General features: G+C 56.4%; 1 protein-coding gene across 6 annotated transcripts in view; it reads right to left on the reverse strand.

Annotated features, from left to right (window-relative positions):
* HDAC4 (histone deacetylase 4) overlaps nucleotides 1–22,445 on the reverse strand; it is a 289,199-nt gene that overhangs the window by 60,911 nt on the left and 205,843 nt on the right. For all 6 annotated transcript variants that reach the window (XM_043878233.1, XM_043878235.1, XM_043878234.1 and 3 more), the window contains 4 exons: nucleotides 21,389–21,509; nucleotides 15,732–15,853; nucleotides 7,024–7,155; nucleotides 3,070–3,182 (listed from right to left, as the gene is read on the reverse strand). In XM_043878233.1, coding sequence (XP_043734168.1) covers nucleotides 3,070–3,182; nucleotides 7,024–7,155; nucleotides 15,732–15,853; nucleotides 21,389–21,509 — 488 coding nt within the window. The remainder of the gene's footprint in view (nucleotides 1–3,069; nucleotides 3,183–7,023; nucleotides 7,156–15,731; nucleotides 15,854–21,388; nucleotides 21,510–22,445) is intronic.

Raw genomic sequence — 22,445 nt, forward strand, 5'->3', positions numbered from 1 at the left:
ATACTTAAAAATACAGTCTTAGGGTCAGGAATGTCTTCCCAAACATAATGAGAGAGGTAGGAACCAGAGAGGGAAACGCTGATCATAGAAAAATCCCTTCACGTAAAAGGCAAATAACAGCAATACAAGGTTGGCAACTGTAGTACAGGCAAAGGCCATATATAAAGAGCAGGTAAATCAAACAACAGTGAGTGAGAACTGACAAAGAAGAGCCAGGACGGAGAAGAAACTCATTTGAAAAAAACAAAAAACTCAACATCAGCAGTAATCTTAAAAAAAAAAAAAAAAAGACTAAAAATTAAGGAACATTTAAAAACCTGCAGTTTTTGTGTAATTGCCAAAGATATTTTAGGATGACAACAGCATCTTGACCCAGCAAAACAGAACCATACCGCTGGGTGGACCATGATCGGCCTGCTCCTTCCACAGGACAGTTTGGCCATCCATGTCAAAAGTCTTCAAGGCACATCTAACCTTTGATCTTAAACCCCACTCCCCTCGCAGGACATGCTCTTGGGAGAGGAAGCTGGACACACGTGGACGTGGCCACAGCAGCGTTCACAGGGCCCTACAGCCAGTCAGAGGGTAAATCCACGAGGCGTGTTCACACACAAGGACACTCAGGTTGGGAAAATCCTGTTGATGACTTGGAATCTTATTTATCATGTGTGCCTAAGTGCCAGTCTCCGAGGACTTGAATTACTGTCGTATTTCATGTCGTTTTGCCTCTAGCATGAAGGTTCCTTGCCGAAAGGACACTGTCGTATTCACACTGTCCCCCTCTCAGCAGTAGAAAATGACACTAATCATGGACTTATAACCGGTTTTCGCCTAGCTCTTCTCACAACGGATTATATAATTAAGGATGAGGATCATTTTGCCTGCTTTAAGATTTCATTGGTGCGGTTAGAAAGAACGTGAGCTGAAAGTTACTGTGAACAAGGGCGGGACTGCAGCCCTGGCCGGGAAGTGCCCCTCGGTCCATCGGAGGACGGAGCGACGACCACCCCCGGGCGTGTGTGCTGGAATCCCGTGCCGGGCAGAAGGCCCTGGGTGGCTTCCTGGTGTCACACGCATGGTGTCACGTGGAAACTCACACACACCTGACGGCTGGGTCCTTGGGCAGCGCGGGAAGGGCCACTTGGGAGGAAGGTTAGTGTGTCTCCCCCGTGTGAAGGCTGCCGCCACCTTTAGTCTGTTCACATAGTAAACGGTACAGCAATGACTAAAGGGGCGACTTTAAAAGTAGCCCCTTTTCTGTTTTTTTTTTTTTAAATCAGCAAGCTCTGATTTAGAGAAAGTGACTGAGCTTGCCAAGGAAAGCATGATTCCACTGTATTATCATTGTCCAGGAATAAAACAAGCAAACACTGAGTGCTTGAAAGTTGTCATTGCCTCTTTATAACCAAAGCTTTTTTAAACACACAAACAACAAAACCTACTTTATTTTTAGAAATCAAGCAGCCTCCTGGGAATTGTCTGATGTGTTGATTGGTCCACATTTCTGGTGCTGGCCGTCTCCACCTGCCCTATGGCATGCCCCTCAGCTGCCCAGGAAGGCCGGGGCCAGGCAGCACCCCCACTGACACCCCCAGATCCCACCGGGCTTTCAGCATCGCCTGAAGCTCCCTTCCTGGGGAGAGGCTGTCCAGGGTCAGGGAGCCCTGCTCCCCCCGTGTAAGGACGATGCTGGGCGTCCCTCGGTCCAGCCGGGAAAGGGGATGCAGGGCTGGGCCAGCAGGCTCCCCTCCCACACAAGGACCCCTTGCCGCCTCTGGATCAGAGGCGGAGGAGTGGCCAGCCCTGGCCTCAGGCTTACAGAGGTGCTCAGGGAACTGTCCAGGTCTAACTAGACTGAAATCCACAAAGGACATCCAACTGTGACCACATTTTCAAGGGCTAGCCCTGTGATTACCGTATCTAACATAAAATGCGCGAACTGCAATCTTTGTTTCTTGCAAATCCTTTGACATCTTCTATTAATTTCCAGTAGCTTAATTTACATGAAAATGCAATTTGTAAAAATTAACATGCAACTTAAACTGGCATCCACTCAAATAAGGCGTCTCTACAGTAGAAACCATTAGGGGCATAACTGCCCATTGAAATAAAACCAGGATCTGTGAGCAAGACTGACAAGCCACATGCAGCCTTTACAGCTCGTTCCAGGAAGCAATTTCTAGGCCAAGTTCTAAGGCTGATAACAGGTAGATCTCAGCTATGACCTCGGCCTCCCAGAGAAGGATTGTTAAAACTCTTAATCTAAACAAGTCCTTAAACAGGGAGGCTGAAATGCACAGGTAATAAAATAGATGTACAAGGAAAAGAATAAAGGGGGATTAGCAAGCTAGAGGTAGCAGTGTAAAATCATCTCAGTCTTTAAAAATCTGCTTTTTATCTTAAGTGTCTAAAAACTGAAAATGGACACGTGGGCCTGTGTGCTCCAACCAAAACCTGTCAGCCCTCTGGAGGGGCAGGACTCATTTCTAAACATTTAAGGAAGAGAACAAATTACCGTGTTTGAGAAATGACAGCCTCCTGTAAGTTGGAAGGAACTTAAAAAAAAAATACCTCACAAGAACCTCGCAGTCAGGAGGACCATTCAAGTAGGAAGCACACGGCTCAGCCGGCTCCGTCCCAGGAAATGGGGTGTGCAACTGGCTCCCCTTCCCGCCAGCACCCGCCCACCCCAGTCGAGAGGAGACAGGCCCTGAGCGGGGCCACAGGGCTTGCACAAGGCAGGAGCTCCAGACACCTGTGGCATGAGCCGGGGGAGCAAAGTGAATAAGGAGGAAAATGAAAGCAGGGAGTGAAGGTTTCGGAACATCACCCTGACCCAGGTCTGGCCAAGGGCGTGGCCTGCAGCCAACCCTGAGCACCTGGCCCGAGCAGCCCCCAGGAGGGTTCTCCAGGAGCTGCCTCTCCACCTGCAGCACAGCTGGGGTCTGGCCGGCAGAGGTGACGGGCACTGCCCCCCGTAGTCTGAGGTGCCTCGGAGATGCTGCCCCGACAGTCAAGACGGAAGGGCGGCTGGACACCACCCTGTGGACGAGCGCGCCGCACACTGACCTCGGCCGGGATGCTGGGGACGGCGGGCGCGATCCCGTTCTCCGTGCTCACGTTCCCGGAGCTGTTGTTGGGCGAGCTGGGTGCGGAGCCCGGGGCGCTGCTGCATGCTGAGTCTAGGAGGGAGAGACACTCGTGAGCCTGACCCGGATCCCGGCAAGGACCCCGAGGTGTGAGCTGGGCTGGCCTCCCGCTGTGGTGGCCCTCTGCTCTGAGCTGGCCGACGGCGGAAAGGACGCGACCACGGTCCGCACACAGGGGCCCCGGAGCTAATTCCCTGCTCCCGGCTGTGCTGTTGACTTGCGACTTTCACAAACCTGTGTCCCCTGGAACAGACGCACCCCTGAAGCCTTCTGAGCTGAGTACACACTGTCAATTTTATTCCTCTTTTGTAAATAATCATAAACACCAGAGAAACAAGCCCTGAATAATCGTTAATGTTGTAACAGCAAGAGACGACAAAGCACAGAGGCCAAACGCCTGTGAACAGGGGAAGGTCAAGTGCGCTGTGCTCACGCACAGAGCCTCTGCTGTCAACGTCTGCTTTGAGCCAATCCTTGAGTTTTTCAGACATCCTGGGAAAAGCTCAGCTGGTGGCCTCTGTGATTGATCAGGCTATCTGACAACGCGCCCCAGACGGTCTCCAGGCAGCTGTGATGGCCTGTGTGGCCCCACCTCGCCCACCGGGGCCGGGGCTCTGGAGGGAGCGTGTCCCACCCGGGTGCCCCCGCCCTCACTGCCAAAGGAGCCCCTACTGCTGCGTGTGCAAACACGCGACAAGAAGCCCCTGTGACTCTCTGTGGTAACAGGAGGGTGTGTCTTGCGTTTCTGCGTCCTCATCTGGCTGGATGGTGTCGAACACTGGCACCTCTGGGTACAGCCTCTCAGAGGGAACCAGCCCAAGCTGTCTGCCTTTCCCTCCCAAGTGCCTGCTTCCCTGATAGCTCAGATGGTAAAGAATCTGCCTGCAACGCAGGAGACCCTCGTTTGATTCCTGGGTCGGGAAGATCTGCTACAGAAGGGATAGGCTACCCACTCCAGTATTCTTGGGCTTCTCTTGTGGCTCAGCTGGTAAAGAGTCCGCCCACAATGCGGGAGACCTGGGTTCGATCCCTGGGTTGGGAAGATCCCTTGGAGAAGGGAAAGGCTACCCACTCCAGTATTCCAGCCTCGAGAATTCCACAGACTGTATAGTCCATGGGATCGCACGGGGTCGGACACGACTGAGAGACTTGCACTTTCACTTCACTGCCTGCCACAAGCGCCCACTGACCATGGGACCTCTGATGACTTAACACTCTACCCCGACCTGGACTTGCAGGCACGCGGAGGGGAAACCTGGTCCATCTCCCGAGGCTGGACCCCAAAGGGGCCCAACAGGCATCTTCCAGGGCACATCTTCTCCACGCCCCTAACTGAGGCCTGGCCCAGGAGCATGAGCCCGTGGAGCTGCCAGTGGGGCCTGGAGGACTCTCAGACTTGGTTCCGGCTGAACTTGGGGCAACATGAAGAGGCTGAGGGTGCCATGCGGATGGCAGTGCCCACTCCCGCAGGCCCAGCTCTCATGGAGGAGACCCGAACCCAAGGGTACATGCATGACTCCCTCCACCCAGAGGACCATGAGCACTCGAGTCCTCTCCACCGAGCAGCTGTCCCCCTGGGAACACCCTGGCAGCAAGTGGCTCTGTCCACTCGAGGCCCCCCTGGACCCCCTCTTCCCCCCGTCACTGGCGGTGAACCCAGGCCCTGGTTCCTCACCCACCGGATCCAGAGCCTGGTCTCCACCAGGTTAAGTCATGTGCACACGTGCCTCCCTCAACGGGGGCAGCTGGGAGGGCCACCTGGGCTGGCAGGTGTTACGTGTCACGTGTGAAGACAGGGCTGGCTGCCCCGCCCCACCCCACCACGGGCATCCCCCTGCTGTCAGCCTGCCCCTGGCTGCACAGAGCCTCCCCTCCCGCCCTCCTTTAAACGGGCCCGCCCCAGCATCGTCAGCAGATAAACCCTCCAGAGTGTGTGGGAAACCGGGACAACTTTTGGGGGCAATAAAAATTATAGGTGATCTCTTCAGTTTTTCACCCATCTTCAGCTCAACGGTGTTTTGACTACTTTTTCACTCTATTTCAAGGAATCTGGTCTAAGAAAGTAAATACGAATGCATAATCACCGTGGTATCATTTGCATCGACATGATGGAATATTATTAAAGGTGCAGGAGTGTTGTGACTAATATCGAGTGAAAAAGGAATTGAGTGTGCACAGGATATGTGCCAGACCCGCCCAGAAAGGAGTGGAAGGAAACACGCTCAGAGGTTAACAGCATTTCCCTGGACAGGGTCGGAGCGGCGGCTGCTTCTCCTGTCCACTCGCCGCCGGGCGCAGCTCTGATTAGGGGCTGGGCACAGGCGGTGTGACGTGGCCACGCCCCCGACTCGGCTCAGGAGCCTCTGAGGGCCGCCGCTGGCCACGCCCTCACCCTGTCCCTCCCTGCCTCCCGTCTGGGACGCCGCGGACCCCTCCTGCTCGAGACCCCAGGGGAGGGGCCCCCCTCCGCCCAGAGCTCCTTCTTTTCCCGTGTTCTGGAAAGCCAGCTCTGCTCAGAGCATCCTCCCCACCAGCCGCCGGGGGGGTTGTGCTGGACCGGAAACCCACCCCCCATCTCCGTGCCGCCGGTGCCCATCCCTCGAGCTGCCCCTGGCCCAGGGGGCTCCCGCCGCCCGCCCTGCTCACGTCCCTCAAAGCACTCTCTCTGGGTGATGCTGCCCAGCACCCAGCAGGTGCCGCAGGCCGCGTGTTCCCGGCCCCCGTGGGGCGCCCTGGTCTCTGGAGTCAGAGAGGAAGCTGCTGGGAGGCGAGGCCGCGGCTCATCATTGCAGCGCCCAGCCTGGTCCTGACCTCACAGGCTGAGGGCAAGAAGGCCAGAGCCAGCACCAGGACAGAAGTGGCCGGGCCTGACTGGTGGGGGCGGCTGCCCCCCGAGGAGAGGAAGCCCTGGTGCGGGGGGAACACTTGCACTCTGAATCTGGAGAGGCCCGAGTCTGCACGGAACCCACAGTGAGAGGGGCCTGGTCTCTCTACCAGAACCACGGCGCCCCAGGCCCGCAGCCTCAGACCCGGCTTCAGGCAGGCCCGGGACCAGGGGCTTCACCCCGGCCACAGGGCAGGGCTGAGAGCGTTCAGCTCACCCCAGACTCTGAGCTCGGACCGAGGGTGCGGGTAGCCAGCGTGGAGGGCTGGCCCCTCCCACGGCGCACAGGAACCCCTCCTTCCTGAGGGGCGGCCCCAAGAGCCGCAGGTCTCCATCAAACCCTGTCCTTGGTGCACACGGGCCCTCCCCGCCTGTTTCCAGGCCACCGAGGCAACCCCTGTGTCCCGTGATTCCAGGCACGGGGCTGTGCGCCCTCTGCGCGAGGGGTGCGCCCTCCGGAGGCGGGGTGCCCTCCCGACAGCACAGCCCCAGGAAGTGGGCTGTGTCCTCGGGACCACGGGGAAGGGCCTCGACCCAGCGGGTGTGCTTCCGCACGCCGGCCACTAGGTGGGAGCCGAGAGCAGCGCGTGGACCTGGGCGCAGAGACTCCCAAGTTCCCGCCTCCTTCCCAATGGGCAGGGGCAGGTAGGAGCCCTGGGCTCACCAACAGGGCGGGAGCCGTTAAACACCCCAGCTTCAGAGAACCCTCCACTTAGAATCCCTGACTGTCTCCCGGGATGTCAGGGAGCCTGACTGCTCTCAGATGCCCTGCGGGTCCAGGCTGGGGGCAGACAAGCTGCCCAGGGACAGGGCTCTGAGCGCCCTGCTAGAGGCCACCTGGGGCCCTTGGACTCAAGAGGGGGCTGGCACCGCCCTCGGGACTGGGGTGGGGGATGATGCAGAGGGATGCAGGTTTCCCTACTACAGGGAGAGTGTGCAGGATGGCCTCTCAGAGATAGGCAGGCCGGCGACGGGTTTAAACTCAAGTACCTGTGACATCCAGGGGACGCTTTTTCAGAGCCGTGACCACTGGCCCATCTTTCCTGCGTAGCAGGGGGCTGCTGCGTCTCTCAGCCACTTTCTGCTTTAGCCTGGAGCGTAATTTCAGGTTGGGTTCAGAAGCTGCAGGAAAAGGAGATGTCATTACCCGCAGGCAGACACAACTGGGGTCAAGGTGACTAGGGGGCGGTTTACCACGACCTCTATATTACGCACGTCCTTGCTCACCTGCAAATCAAAAATTCCCCCATGTGTGACGGCCCAGGAGCCGGCTGCCGGCTCGGATCCCAGCCGCTGAGAGGTGCTAGGGCCAACCCACCCGATGAAAGGGTTAGCCACCTGCCTGCAGGTGAGACCCACCCTCTGCGTGTCACCTGACCCCCGGGGCACAGGTGCTGGGGTTGCTTTTGGTAACAGACCTGCTTGTGCGAATGGAGCCCTCTGCAAACCCGCAGTGGTCGGGCCTCTGCACCCGGAGCCCAGACCACACCCTGGACCAGTCCAGTCCCATGTCGGCGTGGCTGCCTTGGGAAGGGGGTAGCCTCACCCAGCGGGGCCCTCCTCGTGGCCTCAGGACACCCGAGTCTCAGCCCCGCAGGCCGGCAGCTCGAGAGCCCGCGGTGGCGGTGAGCTCACCACCAGACTTCTGCCTTCAGATGCTTTATGAGTTCATTCAAGCTTCCGCTACTTGTGGATCTGCAAACTGGTGAGTTTCTTTTACCTCTTGTTTTTGTTTGTAATCAGCAGCCCTGCTGATTTTAATCTTTCTGGAACAGGAAGTTTACCCTCTCTAGAGCAACAAGCAACAGGATCAGACTTCCCCTTGGAGTCGGAGGTAAGCTGGCTGGGGTTATAAGAACGAGGCCGTGCGTACATCTCACGCTGCTGTGACTCTGTCCTCTAAGAGCCTGGGGGCAGGGCCAGGGGTCCCAGCAGTGGCGTGACCCTGGGGGGCTCTGGGAGGTAAAGACGGGTCCTGGGAGGAGGAGGGAGGAGCAGCCCGCCTGAAGGACGCTTCCCAGAGAAGTGAGGTGCGAGCAAGGGGGCAGCCTCTCCAGACGCACAGCCTGCTCCGGAGGCCCCGGTCCCGGGGAGACGCCCTCTGTCTGCAGCATCTGTCTGCGCGGCCCGGTTCCCTGGCAGGACGTTCGTGTCAAAAGGGGGAAAGGACCCGGTAACGGAACGGCCGTCCCTGCTGGCAAGAGGACCTGCTTCTGTGTTTTTTAATATTTAATTCTATTTTTGCATTTTTGAGAGAACTGGAGCTTCACATTTCACTTATTTCTATTTCTACACTGAGCTTCTTACTTTACCATTATTAAAAAAGAAAAAAAGAAGCCCAACTCGCCCCGCCAGATTAACAGACACAACCCCTCTCCCCACAAGATGTCAGCTGAACCTGCATGAAGTTTCTACAACCACGTGTCTGTCCTGGTGAGGAATCTGCCTGACACCCAGGACAGTGCAGCCCCTGAGGGGGGCAGCGTGTGGCCCCCGCCCCCGTGTGGGGGGGTCCCTGTCGGCATCAATGAGGTTAGTCTCTCTGGGAGCAACACTGCCTGGTCCTGATGGGGGCGTCCTGGAAGGTCTCAGAGCTTCGGGGCCCAAGGGTCAGCCTTGTGAGCAGGGTTGGGTTCTGGTCACTTGCAGGGTAAGATAAGGGCCTGAAAGCCCTGAAGGAAGGTGACTCTAGACCTAGCCACGCTATCCATCACTCGGGAGCTAGGGTAAAGGCACCTGCCGGCAGGCAAGGACTCCAGATAGTCAAGTTCCACACACAGCTTCTCAGAAAGCTCGGAGGAGCTGCAGAGCCCAGACGGAGGAGGAGCCCAGACACAGGAGCAGGTGGGGTCCAGGGAAGAGGCCGGGCCTCCCCAGGAGGCTGTGAAGGGCAGTCAGGGGCCGGAGCAGAGCCAAACCGTGGGGCTGAATTAAAAGCAGGGACGGGGAGACACCCGGAGCACAGCTGATATTTTATAATAAGTATAAATGGAATAGAACTTTAAAAAATTGTCCACTTGAAAGCTGTTTAATATTGTACATCAACTATACCTCAATTTAAAAAACACAGGCAGACAGAAAACTAAGCAAATGAGACAAATGATCAACTTCAGGATAAAGGGAAATCATACAAATGCAATCAAGGTCACGGGCGGTTTCTGTGCACTTTCTGAGCTTTGTCGTCAGGACACAGGGCCGGGCCGGGCGGGGCCAGCCGTTCCTGGAGGGAGCCTGGTGGGGCTCTGTGATTTATGGACATTTACTTACTCTGATAACAATAAAAAGAGAACTCTAGAAAGACAAGGGCTTCCCTTGTGGCTCAGCTGGTAAAGAATCTGCCCTCAATGTGGGAGACCTGAATTCGATCCCTGGGTTGGGAAGATCCCCTGGAGAAGGGAACGGCTACCCACTCCAGTATTCTGGCCTGGAGAATCCCCTGGACTGTATAGTCCACGGGGTCACAAAGAGTCAGACATGACTAAGCGACTTTTCTTCTTTTCTAGAAAGACAAAGGACAGGCTGGAATACAACTTTTCGTAGCATACGTGACAGACGCAGGAGGGATATTAACATATAAAGCAACCAGAGGAAAAACGGCCGAGAGAAAAGCGTATGGGGGAGCTGCCACTAAACAGCGACATTAGGGACCATCCCTGCGTGCCTGCAGATGCTGGGCACAGGGGGAGCACAAGAAAGACACAGCCTGGCCAGCACGCACGCCTCCTGGCTCAGGGGCACGGGCCACACTGGGCCGCGGGAACCAGGCCCAGCGGTTCTGCAACGTGGAGCTCAGCTTACTCCCCAGCAGGGACGATGGGACGTAACAGACACGTCTGATGGGGACGGAACTGCTCTTTGAAACAGCAGAGAGGTCACAGCTTCGGCACCCATCAGGCTGGCTGAGGTGACCCGCGGAGGCATCGCGTGAGTGAAGGCGGACGAAGGCCTCTCACGAGTGGAGAGTGGGGTACAGCAAGCTGGGCTTTTAAGGCTTTGCACAGTCTGTTTAACTCAGGAGTCGAATCTGCAGAAAGAGTGACTACAGGCCCCCATATGTGAGGGCAGAACGAAAAGCTAGAAAACATTACCACTGCTACAATACTTGTAAATTGAGATGATATAGGAAAGGTGTTGACTTTATGTGTTGAAATGGAGTGGGACCCCAGATATCACAGTAACTGAAGAGTGAAGTTACGGCCAAAGTGCAAAGCAGGTGTTTTGTTGACAAAGAGACGGTCCACGCGCATCACCCACACAGACACACACACACACGCCACACGCAGGCATAGAGCACGTCTGCTGTAGGCACCAAACCAGACACAGGAGCTGTTTCCGGAGGTCACACGCAGGATGCGTGCATCTGACTTATGTTTTAATTTGTTGGAATTCAGACTTAAATGGAAGAAAGTAGAGGAAACCGCTAGATCATTCAGGTATCTCCTAAATCAAATCCCTTATGATTATACAGTGGAAGTGACAAATAGATTGAAGGGATTAGATCTGATAGAGTGCCTGAAGAACTATGGACAGAGGTTCATGACACTGTATAGGAAGCAGGGATCAAGACCATCCCCTAGGAAAATAAATGCAAAAAGGCAAAATGGTTGCCTGAGGAGGCCTTATAAATAAACTGAGAAAAGACGTGAAAGGCAAAGGTGAAAAGAGAAAGATATACCCATTAAATGCAGAGTTCCAAAGAATAGCAAGGAGAGATAAGAAAGTCTTCCTCAGTGATCAGTGCAAAGAAATAGAGGAAAACAACAGAATGGGAAAGACTAGAGATCTCTTCAAGAAAATTAGAGACACCAAGGAAACATTTCATGCAAACACGGGCAGAATAAAGGACAGAAATAGTATGAACCTAACAGAAGTAGAAGGTATTAAGAAGAGGTGGCAAGAACACTGAGAACTGTACAAAAAAGATCTTCACGACCCAGATAATCTCGATGGTGTGATCACTTACCTAGAGCCAGACATCCTGGAATGCAAAGTCAAGTGGGCCTTAGGAAGCATCACTATGAACAAAGTTAGTGGAGGTCATGGAAATCCAGTTGAGCTATTTCAGATCCTAAAAGATGATGCTGTGAAAGTGCTGCACTCAATATGCCAGCAAATTTGAAAAACTCAGCAGTGGCCACAGGACTGGAAAAGGTCAGTTTTCATTCCAATCCCAAAGAAAAGCAATGCCAAAGAACGTTCAAACTACTGCACAATTACACTCATCTCACACGCCAGCAGAGCAATGTTCAAAGTTCTCCAAGCCAGGCTTCAACAGTACGTGAACTGAGAACTTCCAGATGTTCAAGCTGGATTTAGAAAAAGCAGAGGAACCAGAGATCAAATTGCCAACATCTGTCAGATCATCAAAAAAGCAAGAGAGTTCCAGAAAAACATCTACTTCTGCTTTATTGACTATGCCAAAGCCTTTGACTGTGTGGATCACAACAAACTGTGGAAAATTCTTAAAGAGATGGGAATACCAGACCACCTGATCTCCCTCCTGAGAAACCTGTATGCAGGTCAGGAAGCAACAGTTAGAACCGGACATGGAAAAAGAGACTGGTTCCAAATTGGGAAAGGGGTACGTCAAGGCTATATATTGTCACCCTGATTATTTAACTTATATGCAGAGTACATCATGAGAAATGCTGGGCTAGATGAAGCACAAGCTAGAATCAAGATTGCCAGGAGAAATACAATAACCTCAGATATGCAGATGACACCATCCTTATGGCAGAAAGCAAAGAAGAACTAAAGAGCCTCTTGATGAAAGTGAAAGAGGAGAGAGAATACGTTGGCTTAAAACTCAACATTCAGAAAACTAAGATCATGGCATCTGGTCCCATCACTCCATGGCAAACAGGTGAGGAAACAATGGAAACAGTGACAGACATTATTTTCTTGGGCTCCAAAATCACTGCAGATGGTGACTGCAGCCATGAAATTAAAAGACACTTGCTCCTTGGAAGAAAAGTTATCACCAACCTAGACAGCATATTAAAAAGCTGAGATATTACTTTGCCAATAAAGGTCCATCTAGTCAAAGCTATAGTTTTTCCAGTAGTCATGTATGGATGTGAGAGTTGGGACTATAAAGCAGCTGAGCGCCAAAGAATTGAACTGTGGTGTTGGAGAAGATTCTTGAGAGTCCCTTGGACTGCAAGGAGATCCAAGCAGTCCATCCTAAAGGAAATCAGTCCTGAATATTCATTGGAAGGATTGATGTTGAATTGAAACTCCAATACCTTGGCCACCTAATTCGAAGAACTGACTCATCGGAAAAGACCCTGATGCTGGGAAAGATTGAAGGCGGGAGGAGAAGGGGATGACAGAGGATGACATGGTTGGATGGCATCACTGACTCAATGGGCATGAGTTTGAATAAACTCCGGGAGCTGGTGATGGACAGGGAGGCCTGGTGTGCTGCAGTCCATGGGGCTGCAAAGAGTCGGACACGAATGAGTGACTAAAGTGAACTGAACTGATGCATTCCTTTTGTGATCTTTTAATTAAAAAAAAAGCACTCTATGTGGTGCTTAAGACTGGTGTTTACACCAGTCATTTCAATAGAGTATTTCAGGTGACCGTCAAGCTCAGGTATGAACAGGGCGCATCTGGACAAGATAAGTCCAGGTCTCACTGGGCACTTGTCACGCGAAGAGGAGTCCAGGTTTGACGGACATCAACGTGTGAAGTGAGGCCCTTTTCCACATAGACACTGCTTAGTATTAATACTTAACCACACATGCCATCTCTGGAAGTTTCTTTGGTCAAGCACAACAAAGCCTTTATGAACACCCTCTGAACACATTCACACCCACTTTGCAAGAAGCACAACGTTGAGGGACGACAGTAGCACACAAAAGAGCCCCAAGGGCTGGAAGCTTGGGGGGCCGGCACGGCCGGGCACTGCGGGGTCAACCCCCTTCCCCCCGCCCAGAAAGCTAAGACAGTGCCTCGTCCCGCAGGAGAGCCGCAGGGCCTCTACCCCTGCCTTCCCTGCAGCCCCGCCCCAGACCCACATGAAGCACACCCAGGCACAGCCGTGCGCAGTGCGGGCCTTGCCCACAGCTGCCCAGGCCAGCAGGCTGCCCCCGGGTCCACAGACCACACCAGAACCAGACACGGGCCGCGGGGAGACCCGCCCTTCCCAGACCGCAGAGAGGCGTGCCACGCGCGTCCCTGGTAACCTCGCGCCGTGCTACTCACGGCGAGGACGAGCAGGAAGGGGACGACTGCAGGGCGAGCTGCACACTCCCCGACATGTCACGGGGCCTCAGCGACCAGATACCCCGATGTCTGGCTCTCCGCCCGACAGCGCCCACCGCCTCAGCCCAGGCAGGCCCTCCCCAGGCGGCGAGGGCCCCGCCGGGCTGGGGGCTGCAGAGGGGGACTCTGAGGCCCAGAGGCAGCCATCAGGCCAGGGCTTCTGCACAACCCGACGGGGGGGCCTGGGTCCTCTCTTCATTTGCGGCAAAAAGCCAGCCCTGCCCTCCACGGGCCAGGGCCCTTCCCTCCGGGACCCACAGGTCCACCCTGGGCCTGGACCCTGCAGCTCCCCTCCTCCTGCAGGACTGGAGCACGTGGACAGTGGTGGCCTGTCCCCTGCCTGCCGCACAGCTCAGGGCCGGGCACCTGGGGAGCGCCCGACCAGCGTGCTCCGTAACCACTGTGGAGACATGAGGGGCGCCGGCCGCTGCTTGGGCTCGGGGCCCTCCTTGGGAGTGAGCACACGTCCTCTGGACTAAGTACCAGGAGCCCCGGGGACCCGAGCTTTCTGCCCTGTGACCTGGTGAGGCGCGAGCATCAGCGTCGGCCCCGGGGGCCACAGCCCTGAGTCGGTAACAGACACACAGCTCCCCGCAGACACAGACTCTGTCCCCAGGGCCCAGAGAGGACCCCCGGGAGCAGCAGTCGCTGACACAGTGTCCTGAAGGCTCACTCGCCCCAAAACTGCCCATAAAGATGGAGGGAAGGTGGGTCACCATGGGATTAGCTGAGCAGGTATGTCAGCCTCTCAGTCATGTCTGACTCTTCACAGCCCGCGGACTGCAACCCGCCAGGCTCCTCCATCCATGGGATTCTCCAGGCAAGAATACTGGAGTGGGGTGCCACGCCCTTCTCCGGGGGGGGGGGGGGGGGGCTCTTCCCGACCCAGGGATCGAACCCAGGTCTCCTGCACTGCGAACCGCGGACCGACTCTTTACCGTCTGAGCCACCAGGGAGCTGAATGCTTAGATGGATGGAAATTATTTAGAATTAGCAGCAAGTGTTTGAAAGTAGGTGCTTTGAGAATGACGCAGGACACCGCGCTGCACTCGGTTCCCCTAAGGGGCTTAGACTCGGCCCCTGAAACTTTGGCATCATTACTATTCCTAATGGGCCAGGGCTGCCGTTTTAGAAGACGGACACTACAAGCACATCCTCCCCACCCGCGGCTCCAGGGGCCGTGGGCACCACTCACCACACCCAGGGCAGGCACAAATGCTCTGCACTCGGCACACCCACTTTACAGAAAAGAAACAGGTCAGGAGAGCCTAAGGAATCTGTCATGGAGCTCAAGGCTGCAAATCAGGCGGGCTGCAGAACCACCAACCACTCGCTCAGAGCCAGCCCCCCAGCTCCCTGGGTTCCACTCCCCCCGGCCAGGCCTCCTGGGGCAGGCGCCCGGGGTCTCTCCTCGCACAGGGCCCAGTTTTACTGACAGCGGTGTGCTGATCCCAGCCTCAGCTGCAGAACAGGGCGTGGAGGACAGGCCTGGGACAGCTGACCCGGATCCCGACAGACGCCTCTTTCTGTGGAGCCTGCAGGCTCTCTCGGTGAGAGGCGCGGCCCTTCTCGGCAGATGACGGGGGACAACCACGCGCTCAAACTGGAGGGCAGAGGGCAGAAGCTACGCTCGCGCTTTCACCAGTAAAGTGCTGCCAGCCTACGCGAAATCCCAGCTATGTGTGCAGACGCCGCCCTCTGACCCGGCCGGGCTCTGGGGACCCTGCCCACCAGGGTCCAGCACTGGGACGTGGCCCCTCCTTCCCACACCCGGGATGCAGGTCAAGCCCACTGGGGCTGAGCAGAAGCGCCCCCTTCTCGTCCAGCTCCTGTTTGGGGCTGGTGACACCATGTGCTCTCGGGCGCACTGCCTACGGGGGGCCCCAAGTGTGTCCTTAGGACGGGGCGGCAGGGGCCCCCAGCCCTGCTCCCGGTACCCCATCACTCGGGCGGAGAAGCTGTTCCTAAGCCTCTCTGTCCGGAACTGACCTTTGAATGAAAACAAATTCATGTTTATGAGAAAGAAGCTGCCGCACACCCCCACTCCATGAAGCCCAGTATTTCCCATGAGGGCCGGGCTCCACCTGCCGCCTCTGAGAGCAGAGCCCCACCCTGCACAACCAGGAAGGTGGCCAGGCTTCCAGGGGATGCAGCTTCGGGGAGAGGCTCACTTCGCTGTCCCCTGCCCTCCTGAGCGCCCCAGTGCGAGATGCAGGGCTGCTCTGATCCTTCTTAAAAGCCACTACCTGCTTGCATCACCACTGGACAGAGTCCAGGGGTCCCGGGCGCCTCGCTTCTGTCTAAATACCCTTCTCCTTCTGGCTTGTGACAGAGCGGCCGACGTCACCCTGAGGACCCTGCGTGGGGTGGGCCCTCTCCCCTCCCCCCTCCCCTGGGTGGCCCCCACCCCCGCGGTGCCCCGCTCCCACCTGTCTTTCTGAGAGGGAAGTCGTCTTTGGCGTCGTACATGCCCAGGACCGGGTGGTTGTAGGAGGCCGACGCCCCGCTCTGGGGCGGGGAGCTCTGGTCCAGCGAGCTGTGCTGCGTCTTCCTGGAGAGAAAGGGGGGGCGGGGCAGAGGCTGAGTGACCCTGGGGGACCCGGAGCCCCAGCCGTGCAGGCAGAGTGTCCCCAGGCGCCCACGAGGGCGGTTCTCCCCTTGACGCACGGGCCTGGCTTGGTGGCTGCCTCCTGGGCAGCTGGCCTCCTCCCGGGGCAGGACCAAAACGATGGTACAAAACCACTGGGGAGCCCGTGGGCCCGGCCGCCTGCAGCCTCCCCGGGGCCCGTGGGGCTGAGGACGGCCGGCCCGCGGGGCTGCACGCTCGGTCCAATCCCTGGGCTCTGCCTGGCCCCCTTGGTCCCAGTGTCTCCTGGCCTGGCAGTCCTCAGGCTGAGGCGGGTGTTACCCCCGGCCACCGAGGGGCCTGTCCGCAGGGGAGGGAGACAGGGGCTCCAGGTGCAAGGAACACAGGTGCTGTTGGAGGCGGCTGAGACCTGGCCGGGGCCCGTGGGGCCAGTGCGGCCAGTGCTGGCAGCCTCTGGGTCCTGGAGGGCAGGGGCCACGTGGGGACGGGCCCCCTCCCGGGGACAGTCACCCCAGCCATCTCCCCTCCCCAGGGGTCGGCGGCACCCTGGGCCCTGGGAGCTGATCCCGGGAAATCTGCTTCCTTTGTGAGCCAGCAGACACAGCCCCAAATGGAATGACGGGCAGGGTGCTGCCAGAGGCGGCTCGAGGTGGGGTCAGGCCTCAGGAGAGGGGTGCTGGCCGCGCTGGCGATGACCGTCCGCAAATGTACAGCGTCTCGCTAGCAACACTGAAGGTGTAATGAATTCCAAGAGTCTGTACGCGGTGTAATCTGCTTAATGACTTGAAACAAATTAGCCAACTTACTTATTTGGAATTTGTTAGACTATTTATTTGCATACACAGCACTCCACGTCCCCACGCACCTGGTGTTATTTGAATTGAGAATGTGAGCACTTAAACACTTACAGGTGGATGTTTAAATATTCGAGAGAGCACACTGGTGCAAAGAACACGGTGATCATGGGCCCAGATCCACGGATCCCCCGGGCAGGGCCACAGCGGGTGCTCAGAGATCCCTGGGGATGGGCCTGCTGCCCGGCTGCAGCCTCACCGTCCCCCAGGACGCAGGTCAGGGGCTAGGGCTGCAGGACGAGGGCCGGCCATGCTCATGTCGGCTGCGCCCTCGCCGCGTCGGACCGCCAGGCCTCACTCGGGAGCCCGGCCTGGCACGACCCCACTGAGGTCCGAGGGCGTCTCTGTACCCGGCTTCTCCAGGCCACAGCCTCCAGGGAACGCGGCCTCGGCGGCTCCAAACCGTGCAGTCACTGCCGAGGTCTAAGCAAGGACAGAGTTCACTTTCTCCTTCATGAGAAACTCGGAAAGGCCTGCATGTGTGTTATGTAATCTCAAAACATGGATAATTACGATTAATGAGACCTCGTAGGTAATAACAACTACTGTCATTAGATTCTGATGGTAGACTTTGCAATTAAGCCAGAAGTACATTCCGTGTAAGATCTAGCAGACTGTCTCCTCTGTGTTGATCTCTTGAGACGCCGTCAGTACTCAGACCCTCCCTCCCGTCCGGCCTTCATGTCGGGAAGCACAGGCGGCGGCTGGCCCCCGAGCCCCCAGCGGGCCTGCTCCATGCTGTCCGAGAGGGCACCTGGGCCCGGGGCAGCGGCCAGGCTGATCCAGCAGAGCCGGACCCCGCCGGTACCTGCGAGGATGGAGCCAGACTTCACAGCAGCCAGGCTCCCCCAAGCCTCCAAACACCGTGCAAAACAGAGGAAAACCGGCTTATCACTAGAGGCCGAGGCCTCCCAAGGAGCAGCGGCCACCAGCCCTCCTGGGGGACCCAGCCCTCGGCACAGGGACCAGGGCGCACGCATGCCCCAGGAGGGGACGGCCGGGGGTGTGAGCAAGTGCAAGGCCTGTCCTTGGCTGCAGGGGCACGTGCACGCTCACCCCACCCTCACACGCAACCACTGCACAGGCACACACTCACACTCACACACAGACACACATACTGCACACACAGACAGACACACATAGACACAGACACACACATAGACACAGACACACACACCCTTGTAACACACACACCGCACAGCCCATTTCGACGCCCTGGAGCCCACGTGGCAGGTGGCTACCATGACGGGCAGCACGGTCTCCTCCGGTAAGCCCGATGCTGGGGGTTCTGAACCACGCCAGGGCAGCACCGAGAAGGGTCACCCCCACGGGAAGGGCCTCAGCCCCCCGCCCTGGCCGCTGCCACCTGGCTTCCTGTCCCTACAGACTGGCTGCGCCGACTCTAGGACCGCTTGCAGACGGCATCTCAAGGCACAGACTCTGCGTCTTCTCCGAAGCCTGATGTTTCTAGGTGTGGGCACGCCGCCCTGGGCCTTGCTGAGCAGATGAGAAAGCAGGTGCCCGTGTCATTATCACCTGCTGGCGGACACTCAGCTACTTCCATGCTCTGGAGACATTGAGCAGAACTGCTCTGACCATCAGGACACAGTCACTGCCCGGATGGAAGACTTCACCTGCTCCCAGGGAAACACCTAGGAGACTGGGTCATGGAATCTCCCTGACCCAGGGATCGAACCTTCGTCTTTTTTTTTTTTTTTTTTCGAACCTTCGTCTCTTGCATCTCCTGGCAGGTGGATTCTTTACGGCTGAGCCACCTGGAAAGCTGGCACTGGGTTTGTTCAATTTCAGCCATCCCTGTGTGTGAGGGGGCGTCTTGCTGTGCTTTCAGGGTGACATTTCCAGGGTGACAAATGATCTTTGTGAAATTAGTGACCATTTGCATCTTATTTTGTGAGGTAATCAGTTCAGTCACTCAGTCGTGTCCAACTCTTTGTGACCCCGTGGATTGCAGCGCCAGGCTTCCCTGTCCATCACCAACTCCTGGAGCTTGCTCAAACTCGTTGTGACGTATTGGCGCATGTCTTTGCCTCTATTTTTTCGGTAGGGTGCTTGTCTTTTTGTTATTGAGTTGTGAAGTTAAGTGTTACTCGCTCAGTCGTGTCTGACTCTTTGCGAGCCCAAGGACTGTAACCTGCCATGCTCCTCTGTCCATGGGATTTTTCAGGCAAGAATACTGGAGTGGGATGCCATTCCCTTCAGGGGATCTTCCCAACCCAGGGATTGAACCTGGATCTCCTGCATTGCAGGCAGATTCTTTACTATCTGAGCCAACAGGGAAGCTCTTTGAGTTGTAGGACTTCTTTATATGTTTTAGTTCAAGGGCTCAGTTGATCACATTCATTGTGAATATTTTGTTCCTGGCCTTTTTATTTTCTTAAGGGTGCCTTTCAAAGAGTGAAAGTATTAAGTTTTGATTAAGTTTACATTTTTGGTTTATAGTTGATGATTTTGGTGTTCAAAGATCTTGCTTACCTCTTCACCAAGGTCATGAAAACTTTCTCCTACATTTTCTTCTGGAAGTTTTAACAATATAGTTTTTATGTTCAGGTCCATGACACCTGAGCTGACCATCAGGGGTGGAGTGAAGCTGGAGTCAAGGTGCGGTTTTTCTCTATAAAGACGGGTTTTCCAGCAACATCCTGCCATCATCCAGCAAGTGATAACGATCCACGATTTGGTTTGGTTTGTGTGACTAAACAAGAAGGCTGCCAAGTCCAAGGCAAACAGGCCCATTCCCTCTGACTCTACTGAGGCGAGTCCTTCTCCACTGCAGCGGGCACGGCCCCGTCCCCTGGGAAAGAGGGATCTCCCCACCAAGCATTGAACCCGGGCAAGCAAGCCTCCTCCAGGCCTGGGCCACCTTGCTCACCAGGGAGCTGCCGTGTCCACCCCTTTGGGACCCTGCCCCCAGGCCCAGCCTGCGTGCCCCCTCCTCCCCCTTCCAGTTCCCAGGTGCTCCTTGCTGACCCCCCCTCCCCAGCAGCCCCCAGCGCAGGAGGTGATGCAAGCTCCCAGCCCATGGACCCTGTCCTCCTCTTTACAAGCAAGTACATCATCATGGCATCTATTCCTGGAGACTGGACGCCCCACCTCTCCACTCATGGGGGTCCTGACACCCCAATCTTCCCTTTGCATCCTTGTGGCCACCATCCACAGACTCCGGTGTGGTCAACCAAGACCCTTCTCCCACCACAACCTCCTCTGGGCCCACAGCCTTCTTAGCGCTGCTCCTAAAGACCCCTGCTGCTCTCAGACCAGGGCCTCTGCTGAAAAGCTTCCTGACCGGCGGATCACATCACCTCCCCTGAGGGAGGATCCAGGAGCCCTGCCCACCTTTGCCTGACAGGCTACTGCTGGGGGTCCCGGAACCCCCCCCAACCCTACCCAGCTTCTCTTCCTGCCCTGCCCAACCTACTACAGTGCAAGGCATTTGCCTGGTGGCCCCCTCTACGAAGGAGGACAACAGAGCATTTCCAAGAAAATGTAGGAGAAAGTTTTCATGACCTTGGTGACCCAGGGGGCAGTCACCAGTGGGGAGACAACGGATCAGTGCCACCGCGTCGTGGGGCCCCCAGGAGCACGGCCCCAGGACTGCCCGCCAGCCCCCAGTGTCCAGCGCTCGGGGCACGCGGCCTCCGGGCGCGGCTCTGGTTGGGTGGTGGTGCTGCTGAGCCAGCAGCCGGAGGGTGTGGGTACAGCCGGAGTGGCCGCGTGGTGCAGGGGCTGCCGACACTCGGAGCAGAGACAGCTTCAGAGCCGAAAGGCCCTTTAAGCAGAATCTACTGAAACAAACAGGTTCATTTCAACGCGATCAGGCAGCATGTTAGCAAAACGGTTGTCCCCCTCGGGGCTCTAGGAAGAGCTACGCTTTCCCCCCGTGAATGAATGATGATTCCATTTTCATTTATGAGAACTGCCCAATGAGGCTTCTTCCAGGACAGAACCACCCTTGAAAGGAGAGGGAAGCTATATCAAAGCAAAAAAGAAAAAAACAAAACCCAAAAAACCCGTGGGGCACCCCAGACCATGGTCTGAAGCTATAGAACTTTGTCACTGCACTTCCAGCTCGGCCTGGGTCAGCGGACAGCCCCTAAGAGCTACACGCGGGCCCACAGGAAAGACCCAGCACACGAGCATCCCCGCCAACAAGTTCAAGTCCTCTTTGCCAGGCTCTTAGGCTTCTGAGCACAAACAGAAACTTTGTGGTCTCTGTCAGTTATGCAGGGTCTGGGAGAGGTTCTTAGTATAAAAACAATAAAAAGACCACAGGTGCTTTTGACTTGCCCAGGAATCAATTACACATTGGGCAGAAATTCAGTAGGTGCATATGGATGATTTAGACCAGCGTTCCGATTTAACAGGTGCCTTTTGTGGCCAAAAATTGCATGAGAAGCCAAGAATAATGGTCAGACACCCGCCCCACAAGTTTCCCTTTAATGTTTGTTTAAAGAGCGGCCCCCTCTGCATCTGGACGTCCGCCACATGTACTGACCACTGGACCACTCGGGTCTGACCGCGTCCGCTGCTGGCTCAGGGGGCGGCTAATCCCACGCCCTCCCGGATGGAGAACCGAGTGCCCCTCCGGTCTCCCGCAGACCCCGTGTGCCCGGGCCTCTCCACTTACCCGTACCAGTAGCGGGGGTCACTGGACATGCAGTGGTTCAGGTTCCGGTGAGCCAGGGCCTTCTTTTTATTGAGGACAAACTCCTGCAGCTTCATCTTCACTTCCGTGCTGGCCACGGCACCTAGCATGGGAGAGAGCGGGGGCAGGTGACTGGAGGCTCTACCCCAGGGCCCCCCGCACCACATGCTGGAGAAGGCAGGACTGCGATGGGCAGGGGTGGTTCCCACTCAGGATGCCGCCGGCACCAGAGAGCGTCTCATGGGAAAGAGGGGGACGGGGGCTTGAAGGGAGAGATCCTCTTCCCAGGAACCTGTTATACAACTGCATTCTATTTAAAATGCAGACGGAGTCAGCACAAAGACCCAGTGCTACCTATCACAAATCCCCTGCGGAAGGAAGTTCTAATATTCTTCCATAAGAGGAGGGCCTGAGTTAGGAGTGCAGCTGTGTGGTTTCTTTCTCACGGCAGCAAAGACAGGCCGAGCCTCAGAGGAGGTTTTGTGCCAACCGAAGCCCTGTGTCTGCGACAGGGACGCGTGACAGAGATGCGGCCCGCCTCGCGGGCAGTGGGCAGGGCATGGGCAGCGGGCAGGGCAGCCGGGGGCCTGGCCAGGCCTGCCAGAGGGGCAGTCGTGCTCTTTCCAGCCTGCAGCTGCCTCCTGAGGTAAGGCGTGTTTCGCCAAGCGGGACTAAAGCCGAAATCTTGTGTTTTGTGGTTTTCTGGTGGTGGCAGCGGTTGTTCACAGCCCCGTTAAAGAAAACTGGCAAATCTGGGAAACAGACACTAACAAAGGCCAAAGCCACCGCCCTGTCTCAGGGCCACTGGCATCTGATCTGTCCTCCTCAGGGCTGCACTGAGACACCAGGCCACGTGGGATCCATCCTTCTATTAGAAACACGCTGTCTTCCCTGTTGTCCACAGAATGCAAACAGCATTCGCGATGGTGGGAAAACGCCTCATGAGGTGAGCAAAGCCCAGTTCAGAAAACCCGTTCCCAAACAGGAGACGGTTTCAGACATTTCCTTTTGTTGTTTTTGTTAGAAACAATGTTGGCCA

Source organism: Cervus elaphus, chromosome 20, assembly GCF_910594005.1.
Source record: "Cervus elaphus chromosome 20, mCerEla1.1, whole genome shotgun sequence".
Taxonomy (NCBI): Eukaryota; Metazoa; Chordata; class Mammalia; order Artiodactyla; family Cervidae; genus Cervus; species Cervus elaphus.